This window comes from Argiope bruennichi, chromosome 1 (assembly GCF_947563725.1).
Source record: "Argiope bruennichi chromosome 1, qqArgBrue1.1, whole genome shotgun sequence".
In the NCBI taxonomy this organism is placed as follows: Eukaryota; Metazoa; Arthropoda; class Arachnida; order Araneae; family Araneidae; genus Argiope; species Argiope bruennichi.
Window position 1 is genome coordinate 89,441,808 of NC_079151.1, and position 18,027 is coordinate 89,459,834.

General features: G+C 29.8%; 1 protein-coding gene across 1 annotated transcript in view; it reads left to right on the plus strand.

Moving 5' to 3' along the window:
• Positions 1–18,027, plus strand: part of LOC129965666 (protein qui-1-like) — a 149,258-nt gene that overhangs the window by 130,485 nt on the left and 746 nt on the right. Inside the window, exons 20-23 of the mRNA XM_056079766.1 lie at positions 4,059–4,252; positions 6,846–7,008; positions 12,615–12,813; positions 17,584–17,820. Coding sequence (XP_055935741.1) covers positions 4,059–4,252; positions 6,846–7,008; positions 12,615–12,813; positions 17,584–17,820 — 793 coding nt within the window. The remainder of the gene's footprint in view (positions 1–4,058; positions 4,253–6,845; positions 7,009–12,614; positions 12,814–17,583; positions 17,821–18,027) is intronic.

Genomic DNA, 18,027 nt, shown 5'->3' on the forward strand with positions numbered 1-18,027 from the left:
TTTCCATGTCAATGGTACTAAATACCTGATAAAATGATAATGGCAGTAAAGAAAATTATGGCATTTGCTATATTATCTTGTTACTCATCATTACCACTACTTATATCAGTAGTGGCATCAACAAACGTGTTTTACCAATTATTTAGAACATGTGGGACACTTAAATTATTTCCCAAGTTGGAAATTTTAATACTTTTTTAAGTTTTGACTGGTAAAAATTAAACTAAAAACTAACTCGTCTTTCCCAATAACATTTCTCGTTTAATATTTCGTCTGAAACTATCCTTCAATTCTTATGTATGATAAATTATAGTGTGTTCAACGTTTATAGCAGAGTTGTTTTAATCCTTTTTTTTTTCTTGCGTACTCTTTACTTTACGATCTCTGAAATCAGGTTAGTTGCACGGGCTAACAGTAAAATCAAAAGTAGTAAATTTTAACAGTTCGTTAGAACGTGATAAATTGCACTTTAGATATATAGCATCTTTTCTTGATATATATTTACTTTTGCTTTTTACTGTACTGTAAAATTTGAAGAATAGTTTTTTTTTTCTATATCACATAAATATATTATTTTCGAAAATGCATGTTATTTAAATTTGGCTCAAATATAAAAAAATAAAAGCCAATATTTAGATAAATATATAAAAATGTCTTTTCAAAAATGTTTTCTACTTCTTTTTAAATTTATTTAAGTTGTACAAAATGGTAAATAATAAAAATCACAATTTTAAAAGAATAAATTACATAATGCAATAAGTGTTGCATACAATTTCCTATTTTTCATAAAATATCAGTCTTCTTTGCACTGAGAATTTCAGAGAAAAATACCAAACAATTTTTTAAAAAATATAATTTTTTAATTTCTGATTTTTGATATTATGTTATCGATTTTTCTGCATTTTCTACACGTTTTTTTTTTTTTTTTTTGTACTTTGCATTTGTGTTTTTTTTTTTTGGTGGTGTTACGCTGTTTATCAATACATATAATAGATCATATACTTGGATGTGAGGAGCATGAAACTTTCCCATGTTCCATTCAGCCTCCCAGTGCAATTTACCGGTTTCGAAACAGGTGTGAATTTGAGGCGCGTACAACTTGTCCGTGTACGATCACTGCTCCCTCACCCCATTAAGTATAATTGATAACATCTACATATAACTACAATAATGACACTATAATGCAACGACGTTATTTTTACTATTTATTTATGTATATGTACTTATATACATTTAATTTAATATATAATCAGATTTAATGGTTACCTTGAGGCTGTAAATCTAAAATCTGGATCAAAATTGCAAATCTTAACAATGGTTTTCTCTTTTATCTTGTATTTCAATTATCAATGTCCACTATCTCGTTCTTTTTCCCTCGAGATATTTTACGTACTTCTACAAGTAGGCGAGAAATGGTTGTTTAAATTATGAGTTGATGTAATCTGTTTTAGTATTTAATGAATATTTATAACATTCTTTAGGATTTTTTTTTTTTAAGATAGGACCTTATATGTTCCGTTTTTTATTTTACAAATTCGAACATTTTTATAAATGTAATGATCAATATATTGACTTCAATCAATAAATTTCGAACACTACAAATTTAGATTGAGTTAGTAACATAAAGATATAAATTCTCTAACTATAAATGTGGTTATCTGATAAAGATCTCTATAATGAGTTGCTTAAATTTCATGGTTTCTGGTTAAACCATTATTCTAAATTTGGATTGAGATTTCCTCTTACAAGAATGATTCATATAATATGTGTGTGTGTAATGATATTTTAAACTCTAATTTCAATTATAATTAATTCTAGTGAAGCTTTGTAAAAATTATTGCGTCAGCGATTCCCACGTGTCGAGTAAAGGCATAGAGAAGCGATGATGTAAACGGATTCTTCTAACGGATCCCTCTGTTTCCTTGTGAAGGTCTTCACGTGTGAGAAATTCCAATCATAATCGACACGTGTCAGAAATCCCATGTTATATAAGACAGTTATAATTTGTTTCTCCCTCTTTTACCTTTCTTCTTGCCTAATCTATTGCTAGGAGCGGACGTGTTTTAGTCGCTCCTGCTTGTAAGTAATTATGCCTTCCCGGGATGGATTAAAAAGAATAAAACGAACTTAAAAATACAAAGTGTCTTCTCTACGAATTTCCATCTGCTTTGAAAAAATTATGCTTACATTATACAGGGTGTTCATTAATTATTGTCGGGGTTTCCGTACCTCATAACCTTCGAATAAAAAATATTACGCAAAAACCGATTACGTATTCGTAAATTACAACTCAAAGAATTTTATTAATGATATTAAAGTATAAAGCTTGCACAATTTGCACTTTGTAGGCATTCAGCTGAAAGCGATTATGTATTCGTAAATACGCTGAACAAATTTTGACTTTTGATAATCGTGCGGGTTCTCCGAGCCCCATATTCTACAGTTACGTTTATTCACTTTTTCTGACACGTGAAAAGTGGATTCGTCACTGAAGAACCATTTCCGAAGGTAATTTTCATCATCCTCAATTCGAGTCAAAATTTGTTCAGCGAATTTACGAATTTATAATCGCCTTCAGCTGAATGCCTACAAAGTGCAAATTGTGCAAGCTTTACACTTTAATATCATTAATAAAATTCTTTGAGTTGTAATTTACCAATACGTAATCGGTTTTTGCGTCATATTTTTTATTCGAAAGTTATGAGGTACGGAAACCCCGACAATAATTAATGAACACCCTATATATTGGGAAACTGTTGCGTTTTTAAATTGACTTCAATTTTAGAATTCGTCATGATCAATTCAAAATGCACTATTGGAAGAGCAGGGCTAATAGTGCGAACTGAAGAAAAAAGGTTATGATTATAATAACGCAAAGCCTTTTACATATTCTAAGTGAAGAAATTACAAAACGTTTTTATCATATACTTTGACTGAACAACAAAAAACATGGAAAAATCTTCTTTTAAGTACTCAACAACAGATTTGCTCAACTTTATGAAATTTGTAAGATAATTAGCATGGTTCACATAATTATTTATTTAATCATTTAAGGATTCAACTTCATGATTTAGACTTTAGACATTCCATAATACAAAAACAAAGCTAATTAGATTTCTAATTTTTAAATATCTAGCAAAGTTTTATTTTTTATTAACGCTACTACCGTAAAACACTGTTTATATGCCTTTCAAGCAAGTGGCGTAAAACTATGAATAAACGATGATTATTGAAATGAAAACATTTTATATACTACCTTTTTAAAACGTACTAAAAAAGTAAAAAACATTTCTTCCTAGTCCTGTACAATTTTATAACCCTATATAAATTATCCTAAAAATTTAAAAATTTACAATCAGAAATTATTAGGACAATACGTATGGAGTCAGGAATATCTACGATGTTATAAATCTGTATGTGGCTAGGAGAAATTATTTTACACTTTTTAATCATTTTTAAATACGTGATGCATTAATAAATTTTTATTTAAATAATTATTTATGTATAAATCGAAAATGCTGGATGTTATCTGAAAGCAAGAACCTATGACAAAAATTCCTGTTCGATCAGAATCGTCATCCAGAGGCATTAAGACAAAAAAAACATTATTTATTTGTAAAGGAACTACAAAAATATCTACAATGTGTCACATCCAATTAGATCAGAATGTGTATATTAAAGCAGAACTATGTATACATATACATATCTTCATATCTTAATGTTTTAAATATATATCCAACTCTTGATTCATTTCATTATAATTGTACTTAACACACCACTTGTGTTAAGTACAATTAACACTCTTCCGGTTTTGTGAATTATTAACAGCAGAAGTGATAAATTGGTGTTTTTCTCAAAGTTCTGATAATTTGATTTTGGATGTGAATCTGAATTAAAGTAAAATATCCAAATTTTATGTTCTAAATGGGACTTAAGGAAATGCAGAGAATTCAACCAATTATCATGTATACATTCTATAACATTCATGTTAGATGGAATTTCGTATTTGTTTTTATCTTGAGGCTCCCACGTTATGTGATTTTGCTTCATTCCCTCAGGAGCATCAGAGTAAAGTGATGGCAGTGGCAGTGACATCGGACAGTCGTCGAGTTCTGTCTGTGGACTCCATGAGTCAGCATCGATTGTGGCAAGCCGACACGGGAGTTCAACTGGTTGTCTGTGCCAAACCCTCGACCAACGTTGCGGTGCATGCTAACATGGTGTTCGCAGTAGGTGGAAAGAACGATTGCAGGTACAGAATATATCTTTAACATTCTTGTTTAAATAGTTAGTGAATAAGAAATAGTAATAAAATAAGGATTAGTGATAAGAAAAAGAAAGCATGATCCAGTAAAGCAATCCGCAAAGGAAATATATATCTACTTGTTCTAAACTTTATAGTGAACGAAAACTTATTGTTCCGCTGACACTTTTATAAGACGCTATTCGAGACTATCATTTTCAATTAACCCTAGGGCCGTGAGAAGTATGCTTCCCACCAAATTTATCAATCTTTGTATGAAATTATGTAGGTTGGCATAAGTTCTGACAAATTTTTTTAGTAAGTCAGAAACTTAGATGCTTCAGTTCTTTATCTCACAAAAAATAATGTGTCTTGATTAGTTACTTAATTATTAATTAACCAAATTAATTAATTAAATTAAATTTATCTAATAAGCTAAATGAATCCCTTTTTTTATTCTAATTTCAAGCCTAATAATATGACTAGAAAAAAATGGCCCTTTAAAGGATGAAGTTGGAGTTAATGAATCAAACGGGATCTACATGACAAGCTAAAATTTTGAAAAGTTTTTTTTTAAAGAAAATGAATTATGTAATGTATTGGGGCTATCATAATTGCCAAGCATTACTATGGAATGCTTTAGTACTTAGTAAATAAAATATGAAGAAGTGGCTAATTGAGGATTTATCTTATTCTGATAAAAAAATCAATGAATTTAAGCAATCTAATAAAATGAACACATAAAATAATAAAAAAAATATGCAACGCCAATCCTTTTAACCCATTCATTCTTTAACGATTCATTCTTTCTTAATTATATCATTTTCTTTTTTCACATGATTATAAAATTGACAGTTTAATTTTAAAATGGTTTGTACTGAAATCAAAATCTCTTCAATTGGCTTCACTGACCACCTATTTCTTTCGTGTCATTGAGTTTATATTAGGGGAGAATATTCTTTCCATAACTAAATGCGAAGCTAGAACGGCAAAAACGTATTCGTATAATTTTATTAGACATGATTCGCAATCAATATGCTTAGTTTCTGTAAAAAAAAAGTCAGACATTTCTCTTTCATCTTTCAGACAATTCTCTTTTTCTTTCCGAGTCATTTTTTCACACTCGGTTCTATAATTGCTTCCAAGTTTTGTTTGCTATTGTTTTTCTATAGACAATATTTTAAATATGCATACTAGTTGAATGGAATATCATTGTCGCCGTCTTCGATCTTAGAGCAGAGTTTAGAGAGGAAAGGAAACAAATGGCAATATGGTACTGAATTGTGAAATACGCCGATAGTCTCAGATACACGGTACGTAAAGCAAAACTAAATATAAAAAAGGTGAAATTCAATGCATGCTAATAGAAAGAATGGATTTCACAGACTTAACAAGATTCCCAATTAAATACTGTTATTATTACCTTTTCTTAAATGCAGATTAAAATTCAAAATAGAATGTTTGTATTATGTATTTACTGATGAAATTCTTTTTTTATTACCCATTATTAACATATTAGTCTTTATGGGAGTCACCAGTCATTGAAATCTGGTTATTTCAATAGCGTTGTGGAGGGTCATAGGTGGCCAGCACTGTTGATTGATCCTTGAACAACTGTTCAATGCCGTCGATCACACTCTCTGTATTTCACTATAGTGACCGATATGGCCCTTCTGCATATTATTACGATTTAGTTTGAGAATATTATTTGAAGGAAACAATGCCGGCTCATTTACAATTAAATAATTCCATTATTCTGGTGACGGGCACTGGCGATCTCACATCAAAATAAATGTTAGATGGATTTTTAAAAATGCACCAAAATAATGGAATATGTTTATATATCTTGATTAAATAAGCCTAAAAGCCAACAGTTCAACTAATTTACAGAAAATTCTATAGCGATCAATCTGTTAAGGCCTCTAATAATGATAAAATCTTATATAACGATTTTTTATGAATTAGTATAATTAGATTTAAAAAATAATTTTGTTATTATATCAATAATAGTTTTATTAAAATTATTACAAAAACTAAGTCTACTGTTATCCGCTTCAACTAAAACTGCTTTAACATTTTATCGTCTTTAATACATATGTGGTGAAGATTTATAAGCCAAATAAGAGCCTCTGGACAGGAATGATGACTTTTGTCTAGTGGTCATGTTACTCGGCTACGAACCCAAACGTTGCGAGTTCGGTCCTCGCTATTACCAAATCACTACACATATATGCAGCTTTTTGAACGTTAGGATCTCTGAAAACAACTAGGAAAAAATAACACCAAAGTTACTTGAGATTTTAAAATGCCTCTCTTAACAAGTTCAACGAAAAAAAAAGATCACAATAGCTGCTTCTATCTAAATCTTATGATCAAAAATTATCTTGATGGTTAACAAAGAAGAAATGGAAAAGGAATCTAACACTTTTTAAGGCGAAACTTTCAAAAATTCTAATAAGTTTATTTAAAAGAGTAATCTAAATCAATCATATATTTCAAGAAATATTTACATACAAAACTATAAATTTTTGGGATTACATTAATATGCATGCAAAATATGTAGTTCCACATTTAAAAAAATTATTCTTCTTTTTTCCTCCAGTCTCAAATTCTGGCCTGTGATGGACATGGAATCCGAGAAATCTGTGAGCCACAGTGATGCCATCACCTGCTACACAGTCACTTATGATTGTCAGACCATCGTGACAGGCTCCAACGACATGTCCCTCAAGGTGTGGGAAGTGGGAACAGGGAAACTGACGCAAGTAAGCCATCCGTTACTCTGATCAGACTTTTTTTTAAAAAAATCTTTTATTCTTACAATAACTTTATAATTTTAATTTTAAGAAAAATTTAATAGGCATTTCCCATAAAGGTAAAGGAAGTAAATCTGTTTTCCTCTTTACTCCATTAGACTTGCAAAAACTGTACTTCATCAAATGGCCAAGCATATCTAATTGTATTCTGACTTAATAATCAACTTCACCTTCACTCATCTGCCTTTATAATATATATAAATTTGTTAACGACAATACATTATGATAAAAAGACTTTCATTAGAATGTGACAAGGAAATTAGCAGAGTTCACTGTAAAAGTAGAATTGGATCTGTAAACTGATTACGCCACGCGATAGGCATGCAAACAAGATTTAAATCTTTCAAAAAGAACTCCACTGGGTACATCACTGAGTAATATATAAAGGTTTTCCCCAAATTTTTAATCAAGAATTACTCAAAATTTGGTATCTATCATAAATAACTTTGAATTATATAACTGTGCAATAAAATCTTATAATAATTTAAAGTTTAAAAACCTAAGCTGTACAGTGACGACAATTTTATTGCTGTGCAGTTTTGCTCAGTAAAATTAGAGAAACAAAACTGCAAACATATTCATACTATTTTAAATTTGTTTTCCAATACTTTTTTTTCATTTTAATCGTTGGATTTATACTCGCGCGCTTTTCGACGCTGTTAAGTACATTTTTGTGCATTTCTTGCTGAAACTATACAACTGAAATCAAATTTTCAGAATTAAACAACAATAAATGAATTGAACAAAAAAATGTATCATGCTGCGACGTTTCGGGTTATAAACTCGAATTTCCTTTAAAAATATTATTTGCTTTTCCTTTCTATCGAAGTCTGTTTAGTACGTCCGTTTTCGATATTGCATGATTGCCCTACACGATGGAGCAAAAGTTTTTCTCTGTTAATATAAGGAATTCGAACATCAAGATTCTCCAACACGGTATTTGTTTATTATAACATTAGAGTAATATCAAATAAAAATAGGTTTAACGGCATGTTCACTTAGATACGCTGCACTGCATTCCCCTGTTGGCACAAAATACCCAATAATATGATTCGATATCTTCACTATATGATAGCCATTCAGAATATTCTACAATTTTGTGAAGATATCTAGTTGGTTACGTTATGTGTGTATATAAAAATAGGTTTTCACTTAGATACGCTGCATTGCATTCATCAGTTAACACAAAATACCCAATAATATTGTACAACAATATTTTACAATATTGTCAGCCATATCCAAAAATATCGCATCATATCTTATGTTGACAAATTTAGGTCGTGTGCATCCAGTTGGGTAGTGCTAGTGCTAGTGCTAGTGCTACTTCCATTCTACAACTAAATATTCAGTTATTATTCCTCTCGGAGAAAATAATTAATCTAAATGCAGGAAACTTCGTGACTTTATAAACTCTCAGGAATTAGTAGATTAGACACCAAATGATTTGTCATGTTTAAAATTAAAAGGTTCATCCAAAAATATCAGAATGACTAAACGTAGAATTAACTTAGAAATGGAAATATCTAACTATGAAAAGTCACCATTTGTACTGGAATCATGTTTATTTCCAGGCAAAAACAAATTGCAAAATTCTAAGAGAGTTCATTTTTATAACTCAAAAAAAATTCTACTTGAGAATTCATTCTATATACACATCAAAGTTTTTAATTCACTTCGACGTAAAAAAAAATTGGAGAAGTCGCATTTAATTCATTTCTATTTATTGAGAATGACATAAAAATTCATCAAATTTTTACTGATTTCGCGAATAAATTCTTTATTCAATTCGATTCAAGAATTTTCTTCATTCTAATGTAAAAACTAAAAAAAATTGAAGTCAAATTGCCTGAATCTCAAGAAATTAAGAATAACTTCACATTCGCATAGATTTCGTATCCTCTTGAAGATTTTATTTTGCATTTCTTCGAAATTAATGGCACTGCTGATGTTGACACCAATAAGCTTCTGTATTTATAAGCTTCCCCCTAAAATGGCTATAAATTAAAACCGTGTGCTGAAATTGCAACAGTTAAAGTTCGTAAACCTGACCCCACGACATTTACTTTAGCCATAAAATTTCTTTTCCTGGAGTTTTACGATCCCAAAGTAGACGAAAATCGCGAGCCTTGTGATTTATTTTCCAACAGGTTTAGTAGGTAATGCGAGAAAAAGAAGAGAGAAATAATTTACTTCACAAAAAGTTATTCCAAAAGCTATTAACATCAACTACTTTCATTATAGGAAACGTTCTTTGGTCAGTAAATTATTGTTAAATTACAAAGGTCATGCATTTTCCAAAACTTTTAATCGCTGCTTAATTTCACTTTCCTGCGTGAGTGCTATAAACAAAAAACGACAGCCTTTTAATTTCAAATGCTTAAATTCTTTCTCTTCTCTTTTAATGGAATTGATTCAAAATACATATTTATTTTCATTATACAAAACCATAATTAAATGACATTGAATCCCTATTATTATCAAATTCTTTATAATTTAAAATCTATATGTCTTAATATAAAACTGTGTTCAAATTTTTTTTATTATTATTTTAAGCATTATAGGGGAAAATGTACTAGTACGATATTTTAGCAAACAAATAAAAGTACCTACTTAAATAAAATAAAAAATATTTTGATTATTTTGCTTGGTTAAAGTCTAAATTATTAAAAAGAAATTTTAACTTTTTAAATATTGATATGTTTGTTTCAATTCCTTTGAAAGCAAGTATTACTGAAATATATTACATAAGATCGTGCATGAATTTTATAATGCATCAATTATTAACTAGAATAAAAGTAATTTACTGTACTGTATAACCAAAAATGAAAAAAAAAAAACTGAATGCTTTTTTTTATCCTAGTTCGTGTATATAAATATAAATGCTAATTGCAAATTTAATGAAATACATAATGATAAGCAAAACATTATAAAATGCAAAAAAAAAAAAGAGAGAGAAGATAATGCGAAAAAGTGGTGAGCTTTTCTAAATGAGAAAATTGCCTTGTCATTTTCTCAGTATGAAAGTGAAAAAAAAAATTAAATATTTTAAACATAAAAAAACAAACTGAAAATCCATTTAATGTTTTCATTTGTGAACAACGCATTTTCACCGTACCCTCCATTCATGTGCTACCGAGAGGATGGTCTTTTAATGTGATGGAATTTGATCTAACTGCATATGTATGTAAAATTCCTCTACATATAAAATTCCTTACATATAAAATTTAAAGTCCTTGCTTTCAACAACTTATTAATGCACAGAACTATAATTTATAAATATAAATTGGAATTAACTTTGCTAGAAACAAAAATGATGGTGAAAGAGAGCAGGATAATGATTCGAAAATGCATGTGAATGAAAGAACAAAGAATAAAACACTACTAAAAAAACAGCATTTAGAAGTACAGAAACTGGAACTATAACATTCTATTTATAAATTATGTAATAAAATGTTTTAGTTTATTTTTCCTATGAACTTGTTTATAATATCTAATTTAGCTTATATATTGTTATCGAAATTCCGTTGGTGAGTTTTACCGTGAAACAGTTAATAGGATACTTTATTTTACACGAATACACAGGAGCAAAGTATAGCCAAAGCGAACACAAGACAGCACTTACAATAACAACAACTCATAAGCAAAACATCGGTAATAAACAACTGTAACAAAATCTCTCAGAGAGAACACCAATGAAAGATTTCACTTAATACTACTCTTTTCTCGTCTGCGCGATTATATTTATAAAGCTCCCATGACAGGGCATCAAATGCTCTAGAATAACATCAGAAATCAAATCTTATTGGAGATCAAGATTCTCAAATATTCTGTACCCTTAATTTTTGTCGCCAAATAGTCACTAACACGGTTGAATAATCCAACATCCATTAGAACTACCTGTAACACTCTTCTTCACCAGGGTTTTGCACCTTACATCGACTATAAACAGGGAAACAATATTACAAATCCATGGCATTATAGATTTAAATGAACTTAAGGTATTGAGGGAAGATAGAAACAGTTCATCACTCAAGTTGACTTTGCTATCAATTGAGCAGTGATAAAGTTGAGTTTAGAGTGAGGAAGTTAAAAAGCTCTGCCTTTACATGTTTTAATTACCAATTACCATTGATCGTGCTGGAGTGTTCTTCTTCCGGGAAATCCTTTAAAACTCAAAAGCTGTATTTTATTGGCAGAAAATGAAAAAAATATATTGATACGATATCTTTACGATATTATAAGACGTTCACTTGGGTGAATATTTCATGCCATCAAGAATCCCACCGTCATGGAGATATCTGACAATATCTTGTGCTAATAGGATATCTTTGAGCAAACATTTCTGGTGAAAGTGGTTGTTTCTAATCCAATCTATTTATCTGTCGAAATACTTGAATCCAGGTTTCATGATAAAAAAGAATAGCATTATCTTTTGATCAAAGAGTTTTAGATCTTAGATGTTGTGTAAAAGCGCCAAAAATTATCTTAGCTTATACACATATATATGGAAATATATTGCATTCCTGGAGGAGATATATTTCAAGATAGATTAGATAACATTTGTATTTTTCTTGGAAATATATCTCTAGTATCCACCCAGATAGCATCAACAGCTTGTTGCTAAAACACATACAAGTTTATCAGTTTTTAAATGATGCTTTCAAGTGAAAAGGACAGAAACCATAATCTTCTTTCACCGATTCCTTAGTCATACCATCCTGAAACATAAATCCACTGATCGGATGCAATCTTTTATATAAATGAAGAATGGAAGGATGTAAAATTGTTTGCTTCACCGTATTCAAATGTTATTGAACTTAATAAAACCTTTGTTCCTCATTTAAACAGAGTCATAATTATTGCTTTTTAGTTATGGATGTTACAATTACAATCCAAAATGGCTCAACCAGCAAGTAATCTTTGATAAATATTATACAACCCTACTGCTTATTTATGTATTTTGTGAAAGGTTTAGTAGCATAATAACTGGATATTTCTTTCTTACAATGAAAGGAATAACTCATCTTTAAAATTGTGGAATATTAATATTTAAAACCTATAGAAGGATGATTTTAATCTAGAAAATGGAAATTACTTTCCAATGTTTTAGTGTCAGTCAGAGGAGGATAAAACACGATTTCTCTTTCAGCAACCCATGAAATTATCTGCTCTATTATTCTCTCATTTCCAATCAGCTTAGCCACATGAATGAAAGAGTTGAAGCAAATGGGCAAGAAAATGAAGTTATCTACAGAACAATTAAGGAGCTAATAAATTAGTATGGGAGGCTTAAAATACTGATGGTTTAGCTTTAGAATACATATACTTTCCCTAAAGATAAGCTTAAATTTCAAATAATAAATTATCTTCCCACAATAATATTCTAAAGTATTGTTTAGTTAAAAATTAAAAGTTAATAATTATTACATGTATCAAATTTTAGTTTGAAAGATGACTTTTGAAACCTACCTAGCTCTCTTTAATTTAAAAGAGGATTGATTCAATTTTTGAAATTGTTCAAAGAATGTTAATTTATCCATCCATTATAATTTCAGGTTCTAGTGGGTCACGAAAGCCTGGTCACATGTGCTGCTTGCGCTCCTCTGAGTCCGTCACTGGTAGTCTCTGGTTCTGCAGACTGCAATCTCATCGTTTGGGACCTCACCACAGGAAATGACAATTTCACTCTTAGAGGACATACAGAAACTGTCACCAATGTCAAACTCACGCTAGATGGGACTCTAGCAATATCTGGTAATGTAACTGAATATATCATTAGAAATATTAACGTTAGAAGCATAGCTTTTCTTCCTATCTATGGTAGTTTATATGTTCTTTATAGCGTGAGTGGTCTCTCCGAAACTTTATCATATACTTTCTACTAAACATATTATTAAAAGCATGCTATTGGCAAACGAAAGTGACAAAACGCATATTATAGTGCGATCTGTACAGACTTTTTATGACTAATAAATGCTGGGATGCGGTTAATACAAAGGTTTAAAAAAAACAAGCCGGCGTCCTAGCATAGGGGTAGCGCTTCTTCCCCGTGATCTGGGCGTCCTGGGTTCGAGTCCCGGTTTGGGCATGGTTGTTCTTCCGTTGTTCTATCTGTGAGATGTGTGAATGTGCCCTCCTGTAAAAAGGGGTTGTGCAAGCGAATGAGTGATGCGTGAGTAGCAAAGTCGTACTCTTAGCTCTAATTGGCGCTACTAAAAAAAAAAAAACAAGAGATGCTCCCCCACCGGCTGAAAATCGCTGTTTTCGTAACAGCGGGCTTGTCCATGGCAAGTGCCATAAGAAAAAACAACAAAAAAAAAAAAAAACAAATTTATATTTTTAAAGCCTTTTTTTCCTATCAATTGAACACAGAATTACAATTGTAATCATAAAATCATATACGAAATTTCATATATATAAATCATTGAGTATAGACTAATAGATGGTCTACTGCTTGTCGGATTTGATACTAAATTTTGATACATATTTGTAATTAAAGGTTAAATTTTATTCATCTATCTCTCTTCGTTTTGTAATTATTGTTATATTCGGATAGTCAGACAGACAGACAGATTTCCTCCACTATATAAGTAAAATTTGACTGGAATTTAAACTTTTAATGTATAGACCATACACCTAATTTCATATGTCTAATTCAAAGCGTTTTCTGAGTTATCTAAACTTAAAAACGCTTTGCTTACGCTTACAACATATTTCCAAAAATGTGTTGTTCTGGTTCAGGGAGATGTGAGATGTAGAGATTCGACAAGATATCGAGGGCGAATTTTTCAATCCTTTCCTTTGTATTTTTCGTGCAAGAAAGAGTAAGGATTATCCATTTCAGATGGTCTTAATCTTTTTTTCAATTAATGAACCAGGTAAATGAGAAGCAAAATATGTGAACCATTATCAAAGCATTTTCTAATTAAGACGCAAAGCGTTATGATCAAAAAATAAAGAATTTTAAATTTATTTTCGCGAATGAGATTTTTGTATCAGAATGAAATACAAATAGAATTGTAATAATTCATATTAATTATATTGTTATTAATGAGGTTTTATGAAACGATTGAGACAATTTCATTGCAACCGATTTCAGTATGTTAGGCTTAACATTCATTAATTTAAAGCGAAAGTTGCAGCAGTATTCTAATCTTGTTTTTAATTAATTGCTTAGTTGAAAATCCAATGTCCCAATGATTAGATTATTGAAAGATATTAAAAATTCTGTTTTGTCAAAAATATTCACATTTTCTTTTTAACAGAAAATTGCATGCAAAGCTTTCTTCTTCTTTCGAATTGATACAAATTTCTAAGATATTATCCTTACATTTGGCCAGTGTTGCATCATAGACTGCTGTCTAACGGAGGCGATAAAAACAGAAAAAAATATTAATATATCTGCTTAATAAGTTTAAGAGGGGAACCCTTTTACAGTCATCAAAATGTTTAGGTTAAAAATTGCACCTTAAAAAAATGTAATACGTCATTAGTAGTATACGTACCATGGATCTGATCTAATTAATATATCTGCCGATTGGTAATCAGCCATTAATTGTAATACTATGCATAATTCATAAATGAAGTAAAATGTTAAAACAGGGTTATTTACTGAGGAACTTTTCTGCTATTGAATCTAATAGTACAATCAAATGCCATGAAAATTATCAAAATGTTAAAAAAAAGTGCTTTCTTGGATTATATTGGTCTAAGTTTAGAGACGGCTATCCAAAACAGGTTTCTAAATTTGAACTAGGACATGTTACTGAATAAACATATCTTTTTTTTTAAATCAATCATTATAATACTATTTGAAGTACGATTATTTTTCGGTCCATAAATTCTATTTTCTATGTTTTTTAGTTGTCCTTATTTTTCCCAAAAGACAAATTTTTCAAAAAATAATGCAGATGTCGATTTGAAATTTTTACCAGTTATTTTCTCCTGTGTAACATATATTTGACAAGATTTCCAAAAAATTCGCACCGATTTAAAAGAAAAGAAAATTACTTTTCCAAATCTGCACTTTTGAAAAATTTGTTTCAGATCTAGTTAAAGTAGGACAACTCACTTTACAGGTCGTTTTAATATTTAAAATATTTTAATTTAAACATTACTTCGCATATTAAAAACTTTCTCATATATATAGTACATAAAAAGCATAGTAATCGTCAAAAATTTCGAACTCGACATTTTGACGAATGTCTTCGTTTTAGATCTCCCTGAGATCGAAAAATATCTATCCATTCGTCCGTCTGTCTGACACAGATAACTCAAAAACTCTTTGGGCTAGACGGTTAAAATTCGGTATACAGTCTTTACACCAAATTTGACTATTTTTATCAAATTTTGAGCAAAATCCGCTGATAGAAAGATCGGCTGTCCGAATATAATTTAAAATGAAGGAACTATTGGATAAAATTCGGTACTTATGTTTAACAACTATAGTATAGACACCTGTCAAATTTTGTGAAAAATCCAACAACGGGTTGACCATCTATCGATATGTACTTTCAAAAACACGTAAATGAAATAATTCAAAAGCGCAGAGACTTGAATATATAAAATTTAATATGGGATTTTGTAGCTACAAATGTAATTTTCAGTCAAATATTTTTTAAATCGCATTCAATCGGAAAAACGCATCTAAAACTCGATTTTTGGAAAGCGCATGCGAGGGATTATTCGCCAAATAACTTGCCAAGAATGACACGATAGATTCAATAAAAATATTAAAGTCGTAATCATTAATATTTTGTAATTAGTGTACGCCAGTGCCTTGTAAGGCATTTTCTGACATAACAAATTTATTAGAGAGTCTGCGAAAAAGTTTTGAAGAGACAACTCAGACTGGTTATTTAAATATCAATAACAGATGTCTAACTTTTAAAGGTAACATAGATGATAGCCAAAGCTACAACTCATGCCAATTAAAATTGCTGTTATGTATTTTTTGGCTGTCAAAATACAATTCTAATGGATCATAAAAACATATTCCTTTTTATAAAACTAAACGACTAGTTTGTTCGCCTAGATTATTGAAATTTTAGGCTCGCAAATAATACATGGAAAACATTTCACTTTATTATTTCATACATGAAATATGAATTCAATTGAATTAGCTTTCTACAAATTTAAAAAAAAAGTTTTTATATTACAGAATAAAAGCGAAAGTGAAAATCATTCCACGGAAGTAATAATCGGAAAAAATACACCATTAAGTGCTTTGATGGATTGAATTCCATCATCGCAAAACATTAATTGTGATGATGGAATTCAAACTCCTCAAAAACCTTATTACATAGCAATTTGACTTTAAAATATTATTAAAATTAAGAGGGAAATTTCACGGAAATAAAATTGGTTTCATTAGAAAGATAACTGTTTTAGTTAGAAGATAATACAAAGACAATATCTGTAAGATAATTATTTTGGACGATACGAATATTAATTTTCATAGGCAAGTTATAATTATTATCCATTTGACGAAGTTTATTTTTGTTTTCGATAAATATATTTGAAGCCTATTTCTTGATTTCTTTTAAATCTTCTTTCCTCTGGATGACAAGGCGAAATATCTACAAAACATTTCTAATAATATTTTGCAGCTCCATTAATTAGTTATGCGATGCGTTGAATCAACGCAGTTGTAAAACAGATCAATGATTTTCGCATGATGGTTTATTTACATTCGACAACAATAAATAAGAAAGATATATGTACAACGTACGTTAGCGTTTTATATATAGAGATAAGCTTTACGAAATTGTTAGCATATCAACTGAAATGAATTTCATATAAAGCTACTAACTTTAAAATAGAGAAAAAAGTAATTAAGCTCTGCAAAATATCTATAAAATTTTGCAACAAATTCATGATAATACGTTCCGAAAAATAATATTTGATGTAAAACTTACCTTTAAAATTGACAAATTTCTTCAGTCGATTGGACAAGTTCTTGCAAATTTGCTTTTCTTTGTAAATACATCCTTACTTTCTTGGGTTTTTTTTTCAGTTTATTAACAACTTTAATCTTTTCCATTTTATTAGCGTTTCTTAATTACTTGAAGAACAGCTGAGGCTTGTTGCTTGATTGATTTTTTTTTCAGGTACAACGACAAATATTGACAAAGCTGTTCTAAATTCGAATCAATGCAGTTGGTGTTGATTAAAATTCCATATATTTATTTCAAATTACATCTTTTGCATTCTCCATTCGTTTCTTCAGCAATCATTGTTTATGTACTTTCCATTTTTGTTCAAGAATTTTTTTTCTTATAAGTAGATGGATCTTCTTTAATATTATTATAATTAGTTCTTATTTTTTTCATTTAATAGTTATAAACTGCCTAATTTTTTGTTAATTTATTTTAAAAAAATAAAATGGCTTTTCATTAAGGTTCTATTCAAATATTTCTTCCACATTACATAACATAATCCTTAAGTAAAGTGATCGCATAAGTAAACATAAGTAAAGTGATTGCTTACTTGATGCACAGATCATAATAATCGTGTTATTTGTAGCTTCGGATGATAATACACTCGGCATATGGAGCACAAGCACTGGTCTTCGTGTTGGGCTATTGGGGATCCATCAGACAATCCTAAACATTGCAGGAGCTCTAAACCTCTCCCAGGTGGTTCTACAGCTAGCCAATCAGAATGTAGTTCCTCTACTTAAACTTCATAACAACCCTACAAAAGGAATGATGCTTGATCTACCTCCAGGTACTCCTGTCACTGAGGAAGCCAAGACCCCAGGTAAAGCCATTTGTATAATACAGATAATGCTAAAATAATTTAAATATCTTTTAAATGAAAAGATTCATTTCCGGGATTAAAGTTTTAAATATTTATGCTAAATATTATATGCTAGCTCCAGGCATTTTCATTGTTTAATTTCAAAAATGTAACTGAATTTGAATTTTTTTTAAAATAATTTATCTCTTGAAGACACTTTTTATGAAA